Below are 7,887 nucleotides of genomic sequence, written 5' to 3' on the forward strand. Positions count from 1 at the left end.
TAAAACGGTGACCAAAGCAAGTATTGTCACCACCTGCGTGTGTGTGTTCTCAGTGTACTCTGGTGAATTCCTGCCATTTCTTAGTCCCTATTGTCATAGTATTTTTCATGCATTTTATTTCATGACAAGAATTAATGCAATAAGGAAGTGCATTGATAAAGATCTAGTAAGCTTTAGTTAAGATGATTTGGGAAATCAAATAATACTTGCTTAGTTAGAACTTTGTAAAATTTTGCTACTCTGTTTTTCTTTGCTTTTTTCAGTCTGCTTTACAAGAACTTGAAGAATTGAAACAAATTGTTCCCAAAGAATCCCTCGTTTACTTCTTAATAGGAAAGGTAAAGATTGGGGCCAAGGTCCTAAACTGTGACTTTCATAACAAACATTAACTTCTGAAGGAGAAATATTATACATATTATGCAACATCTCTTGAGCAAATTCAACTAGATCTCTGAACTAAATGCTCTGGGAATGAAGAACAGAGTTAGTTACAAGATCTAAGAAGATGATATCCTGATGAAGGAATAAGAACATACACCGTATATCCTAACCATACTATGGTTTTGGAAGTATATTAGCACTTGCAGCCAGTGGCCGTGAGTTCATAACTGAGACTATATCTTGGAAAGCTCTTAGCTTCCAATTATCCATAAAATATGTAGGCATCCCCCCCAAAAAGTAAATTAATGGCTGGTGTTGTCTTAATTAGAAGAAACGACTTCTGAGATTTCCAAAGCCAGACTAGTAAGGACTTTACAGACTGGGCCCCTAAATGCCAACTGGTTAAAGAGGCTGAGAACGGTGGACAGGTGTTCGGAGTTGATATAACAACATTTGAAATCAGTGTAAATGAATTGCTAATCAAGCAGCTTATAGTCCATTTCTTTCAATTGTCATTGATCCAATCAGAATGTGATTTATTGGAAGCTCACTACTGGAGAGACAGAGACAAGGAATTCTGAAAATATCTGATTATATCAAAAGTAACTCAAAAGTTAGTCTGAGTTCTTCTGTAGGATGAAAATGACCTACTCATCAGAATGGGTTTACAGCATGTAAATTAGAAGCCTATTTAAATTGTTAATGTTTAGGATTTTATAATTGAAGTTCACAACTTAATGAAAAATGTAGTGCTGCTGTTTATTTTTAGGTTTACAAGAAGTTAGGTCAAACGCACCTCGCCCTGATGAATTTCTCTTGGGCTATGGATTTAGATCCTAAAGGAGCCAATAACCAGATTAAAGAGGCAATTGACAAGCGCTACCTTCCAGATGATGAGGAGCCAATAACCCAAGAAGAACAAATCAGTGAGTACCATCCATATGAATTAGATTTCTAAGTGTATCAAACCAGAGGGCTAGTAAAACATCAACTCAGAGTTAGGCAGAGCAGTACAGATATTTCTTTATGACACAGAGTAAACATTTTTTTAAGTATTGAGTATTCAGAAAGCTACCTTTTGCATAAGAATTTGTGGGCTGCTTTTTAATTTTCTTTTTTTTTTTTTTTAAGTTTGAGAGAGAGAGAGAGAGAGAGAGAACAAGTTGGGGAGGGGCAGAGAGAGAGGGAGAATCCCAAGCAGATTCCATGCTCCATGCTGAGCCCAACATGGGGCTCAGTCTCATGACCCTGAGATCATGACCTAAGCCAAAATCAAGAGGCGGACGCTTAACCAACTGAGCCACCCAGGCACCCCTAATTTGTTTTTCTAACCATGGTATATTCTTTATACCAAATGGAATTTTAGGGAAATTAAATTATGGCAATATAGTAACAAAGTGCATGTGGAGTCAGGTAACTAGTCTCGGTTTTGAAACTAATTTGCTGTGTGACTTTAACAAATCCTTGGCAAATTTTTACCTGGACCTCAGTTTAAGTTTAAATATGTAACTAATGCCTGCCTGCCTTATCTGCTTCATAGGAATTCAGAGTGGGATGGGCAGGATGATAGATGTGACAATATGTTGAAGACATTATAAGTGATAAGTAAATGAATAATAAATTTGTGCACATTTTTTAAAATATATTTAATTTTTTTTTTAACATTTATTTAGTTTTGAAAGGCAGAGCACTAACGTGGAAGGGGGCACCGAGAGAGAATCCGAAACAGGCTTCATGCTCTGAGCTGAGCACAGAGCCCAACTCGGGGCTTGAACTCATGAACCTTGAGATCATGACCTGAGCCGACGTCAGATGCTTAACCGACTAAGCCACCCAGGGGCCCCAATTTTGCACATTTTAAAGTATTGACAGATCTGCAGTAACTATTCAAATTCTATGAAGCTCTGGCAAATTCACAATCCAAAAATATGGCTTATATGTATTAATTGAAGGGTCAAGAGGAAGGAACAGAGTTTAAGGCAGTAGTAAATACTCTATCCCTAAATTGAGTATATATCTTAAAATAAGTAGTGAGAACTAAGTCCTCATATAATAGTATTTTTTTTAGGGCCACCTGGGTGGCTCAGTCGGTTAGGCATCTGACCCTTAGTTTTGACTCAGGTCATGATCTCATGGTTCATGAGATCGAGCCCCGCGTCAGGCTCTGCACTAACGGCACAGAGCCTGGTTGGGATTCTCTCTCTCCCCCTCTCTCTTTCTGCCCCTCCCTCACTCATGCACATGTGCTCTCTCTCAAGTAAATAAATACTTTTTTTTAAAAAATAGTATTTTTTAGTAAGAGAATTGAGAAACTTCTGATGAGGCAAACTAAGATGGTTTTTTCCAGAAAACTTGGCAAAAGGCTGTAATTAAAATTATAATTCCTATAATCCCAATAACCCTTTTTGAACTGAGGGTTATATTCTATATTTCTGTGGACTAGCAGGGACTATTCCCAGAGTGGAGTCAACAGTTGGAGGGAATGTCAGTCTTTTTTTAATGTCATGGAGAACTAGTTCTAATTCCTAGTGTTGGAATAAGGAATTTATTAGGGAGAGGTAGCTTTGTTAAAACTCTTAAGGGTTAAATGCAGTAAACCAGTCTTGTCAGACATGCTGTAAAATAAGGAATCTGAACTGCATTTGATTGAAGGATGTCAGGATTTTAAGGGCCTTAATTTAAGATCTCATCTCTACGTAGAATAGTCTCCCTTGTTTTCATGAACCAACAAGAAATATTCATCAGACATCTTACTGTAGACTTTTGTTTTATTTTTAAAGTGGGAACAGATGAATCCCAGGAGAGCAGCATGACAGACGCAGACGACACACAACTTCATGCAGCTGAAAGTGATGAGTTTTAACTTCCGGAAACCAGACTTTTGCAACTGGATGTGTGATTAGTGCTGACATGTTTCTTGTCCCTCCATATACTGAGTCTTCACTCTTGAGCCGGCAGTGTCATCATCCATCACTTAGACAATGAGTGTGCCACTTTCATTGGACCCTGACTGTACACAGAATGAAAGGCAGTGCAATATTTAGCTGCTAACAAGACTGGCTCTTTCACCAGTACGAATGACAATTTAGGGGGGTAAGATGGGGAACTTTCTTTTCTTTTCTTTTTTTTTTTTTTTTTTTCTTTAATCTCCCTTTGTTGAAAGCTATCATGGAAGGAAGAGTTAACGTTTTATCTTGAAGGAACCGTTAGGTATGGAAAATAGTGATGAACCAGAATTTTTTGGTCGTTTTCCAAAAATTTGTTTTCATTTGGTTCTGTTCCTGATTAACAGAGTGACTGACCTTCATTTCTAGGTTCTTCAAGAATGGTGTTAGCAAGTGCCAGATGGAACAATAAAAGACATTGCCTATAACAGAGTAACTTGATTGCCAAGGAATGTAAATTACCTTAAACTTGCAGTGTCTCCCATAAACAAATGTAATGGGCATATTGGGACTCATGTGTAGGAATCAACTATCCCTCCATACAGCGTACACTTATTCTTGGCAAGAATGCTTTAATGTCTAACCAAGAATTTTAATTTATTCATCTTGCTTCAAAGTGTTGATCATTGTCTTGGTATTGCAAACTTTCAAGTTGTTCCCTTACCATTTTGCCTCTTCTCTTTGAGCTCTGTGGGATCACCTTAAACATTCAGAGATGATAGAGTGTTTGCCCACTGAAAAGCCAAAACAAGGCCCTTAATAACCATTTATGTTCACCATAAGAATCAAAATGAGAACACTAAAGTGGAGAGACTTAAAAGAGATCATGATAGCAAAGCCTTAATACAATCAAAATTGTACCATGACCTTGAATCTATATTTGTTCAAGAAAGTATCCCTTTGACTTTTCTAAGTGTTTAAGCAGGGTGCAAGAATGTGTAGTTACCTTTGGTTGAGGTCATTTCCATTCTTTTCAGCTCTCTGCTTCAAATTATTTTCAGTAGTGTGAGTCACCAAAATGTTTACCAAGAGTGATTGGGTTTAGGATATTAGAAATTTTTAGCTGGGGGAAAAAAAAAAAACAACCATTCTTATGAAGGAGATGAGTTCTCTCCTGAGTGTGTCGTAATATAGGTTGGTGTCTTTGGGGAATGGCCACAATTTTAAAGATCTAATTATGCATAATAAAATGGGAATTATTGGAATTTCACAGTAACAGATTTAAAGTCTTAAATTGTGTATCTCCTTTATTGTAATGTATTGAAATTTTTAGAGAAACTTTAGTTGTTAACATTTTTTTAAGTGCCAATGTCAGAATATAACAAATTATAGTTTCTTACAAATGACAGGCCTACGGTTATTATTTTGGATTCTTTGATGAAGGACAAATTTATCTACTGGTTACCTGTACTTGTTAGTCAAGTTGTGAAAATAAGGTGGACTACAGAAGATGTGAAGAAAATTTTAGCCTGTAGACTCAGTTACTTTCTATCATTTATTATTAATCTCACTTGAATGTGGATTAGATACCATTATAAATTAATTCAAGTCCGAGTCTTAGATTAGGTAATTGGTGCCAGAGAGGTATTTAACAAAATTTCCTACCTAAATCTATGTAATATGTGCTGCTTAAAAAAATAATTTATAAGAAAAAAGAAAGTTTGGGAGTAAATGAAGATCATTAAAAATTCCCAAAGGCTAGCACTTGGATTCTAACAAATATTCCATTTTATTCATTAGTTCTGTAATATTTAATTTTATACTCTTTTATTTTTTTTAATTGGCAAATCATAAGCCAGCGCTATAACAGTATCAAATAGAGAATTTCATAGAAAGCTTCAACCTGAGCTCTGTTACAAAGCCTGGAGAACGCTAAGCTCAGAACATAATTTGCTGATGTATAGTTATCTTTTCTATAGTAGGAATTTATGTCCTGTGCCAGAGGTGAGAGCCTTTCTGGTACTTATTTTGAGACCAAGCATAAAAAGATAGTTGTGGAGGGTACACCATGGCAGTGGCTGGCTGAGGGACACTCAGCCCAAGCTTAGCCTGATTTCATTTTCCTCACACCTACTTTCAAAATATTTAGGTATTTGAAGCCTTATTCCCACCTTGTAACTGTTTTTGGCTTGCTTGCTTTTTTTTTTTCTTTTTTTGCCTGGAATGAAGATCAAACAATCAGAAAAAGACATACGTTTTGATCAAGCAAAATGTTTGAAATTTCAGAAGTTACTTTGAAGGAAATTTAAAATACAAGAACTTTAACATCCTTTTTTAACTCTAAGCTTTTCACACACAAACATATATGTATACACACACACACTCTTGTTCAGAAGTTATGTTGTGGCATTGGATATTTTTCCCCCTTGGAAATAGTTCTTAACTCTGGGATTTTAGAAGGTTGGAAATATTTTTTCAAGCGAACAATGGTACTCAAAATAATGAAAGGTGGTCCCTACTTTTTCTGTATTTCATTATTTTAAAATTCTTGTTTTTTCCAAGAACTGCAAGTTACATTTGAACCATGCTGCTGTTGTACCTTAAACAAAAACTCAGTGATAACCAGTATTTAGTCTATTAAAAATGCTCTTTTTGAAGAAAAAAGTTTGAAAGTCTCTGATTAGCCAGAGTATAGTATGGGTCTTCACTGAGAAATATGGTGACCTGTTTTCTTTGTGAAAACCTGGGAAAATGCAAGTGTGGGTGTGATGTGTGTGTTCTATTTGCATTGAAACAATGTAATTTTGTCTTTTTTTTTTTTCTTTTCCTGACTTATCTCAGAAGTTGTACAGTCCTGGGGGGGGGGGGGGGAGGGGGAGGGGAAAGCCTTTTCTGTTAATATATTTGCAATTCATTAAAGGATACAGAAAATCCAAATAAATTACTTTTGAAAGCAATTTATAATCAAGTGGTTGAAGATATACAACAGCTGTGCCATCTGTATTTTTATAGTAAGGCTCAGCAAAATAGTAAAAAATTAAGTTTTACATTCCACAAAAGTCTAGGGCAGTGTTTCTCTAATTTTTTTTTTTTTAACTTACACCCTCTTCAAATACATACATACACTTTTTTTTTTTAACTCACATCCTTTTTTAGTATTTGGAATTTCAAAATTAATATTGTGACCAAAATGTGGTAATTTTTAGAGTATACTTTTTTTTCAAACAACAGAAGCCCTTTGCCAGCAGCTGCTACTTTGCAACTCACCTGCTTGTTCTTTAATTATATATATGACTTCCAAAATTTATTTAAAAGGGATACAAAGCTTTTTTGTTCCATTCAGGATCTGTTTTAAAAATCACGAAAAGGGGCGCCTGGGTGGCGCAGTCGGTTAAGCGTCCGACTTCAGCCAGGTCACGATCTCGCGGTCCGGGAGTTCGAGCCCCACGTCGGGCTCTGGGCTGATGGCTCAGAGCCTGGAGCCTGTTTCCGATTCTGTGTCTCCCTCTCTCTCTGCCCCTCCCCCGTTCATGCTCTGTCTCTCTCTGTCCCAAAAATAAATAAACGTTGAAAAAAAAAAATTTAAAAAAAAAAAAAAAAAATCACGAAAAAAAATCCTAAGAGAAGTAGAACATAGAAACTAAATTTTACTCTGGTCTGATTATCTTGGATACCATGTAGAGAGCTGAATGGTTTTGTTCAGACTGCAAGAAGGAATAGTAACAGAAAACACGTGAAGTGGGATTGGTCAGATCAGGGGGAGCAAGACCATAGTCTTCCCTAGGACCTGCTATTTACTGTCAGCTGGACAGGGATAACTAGAAGTGTAGACAGGAAGCAGTCGTTGGCTTGTTTAGCTGCTAATTAATGGTTCGGTGTAGGTTTTATTTTTCTTTCTAAGCGCAAAGTTCGCTAAATAGCCACATTTAACGAGAGCTTGCCATATATACTGTGTTACTTGATCTGTACACAGTATTTTCAGTCTTCAATGCTATAAAGTGGGTATCCCTCCATTTTACAAAAGAGAAAACCAGGTCAGCTATTAGATGATGGAGCTGGACACTTTGGCATTAGTGTATGGATTTCCTCTGGGAATTTCAAATCATGTCTAATTTTGACTGTTAGGTGTCCTCTCTAGCATTTTTAAATTGTCTACTAAAGAGTATCCTAACAGTTTGGGTTTTACAGAGGAAATTTTAGTATTTAGATGCTAAAAATATCATGTGTATAGTCCGTGGATGGCGCGTTGATCTGTATCCTGCCTCTCTGTTTTTCCTCTCACACTGAAATTAAAAGCGTGTTCTCTCTCCTTGAATGACTAGAATTTGCTTTAAACTAGAAAAAAAAATTTTTTTAATTTTTTATTACCAATTTCCCCTCCCTATCACAAGCATTCTTTTTATACTTGATATCCTCAAAATAGAATTTTCAATTTGGGGCTACAAGCTATAGTTGAGAAGAAAATTCAAGGTCTTAAAAATGCATAATGCTTCACTGAAGTTTGAATCAGAAAGGAAGTAACAGTGGAAGCTGAGAAGAACAATGAAGTAGACGTAAGGTTTCTCATCGTGTATTTTTAAAAAGCACTGAACCAGGATAACTAGGAAATATGGATTTTGCC

The 7,887-nt window shown here is 36.2% G+C and overlaps 1 protein-coding gene across 10 annotated transcripts in view; it reads left to right on the forward strand.

Moving 5' to 3' along the window:
* The window catches only part of CDC27 (cell division cycle 27), a 69,704-nt gene extending 63,781 nt beyond the window's left edge, over nucleotides 1-5,923 (forward strand). For 7 of the 10 annotated variants that reach the window (XM_047081669.1, XM_047081671.1, XM_047081673.1 and 4 more), the window contains 3 exons: nucleotides 264-338; nucleotides 1,151-1,307; nucleotides 3,162-5,923. In XM_047081669.1, the coding sequence (XP_046937625.1) occupies nucleotides 264-338; nucleotides 1,151-1,307; nucleotides 3,162-3,244 (315 nt within the window). In that variant the 3' untranslated portion in view covers nucleotides 3,245-5,923. Of the gene's footprint in view, nucleotides 1-263; nucleotides 339-1,150; nucleotides 1,308-3,161 lie in introns of those variants that run through there. The other 3 variants (XM_047081674.1, XM_047081675.1, XM_047081670.1) reach the window with 2 other exon arrangements.
* The last annotated feature ends 1,964 nt before the right edge of the window (nucleotides 5,924-7,887 follow it).

Source organism: Lynx rufus, unplaced genomic scaffold (genome assembly GCF_022079265.1).
Source record: "Lynx rufus isolate CCGP_SWC_20201006 ecotype Redwood Valley unplaced genomic scaffold, mLynRuf1.p SCAF_18, whole genome shotgun sequence".
Classification (NCBI taxonomy): Eukaryota; Metazoa; Chordata; class Mammalia; order Carnivora; family Felidae; genus Lynx; species Lynx rufus.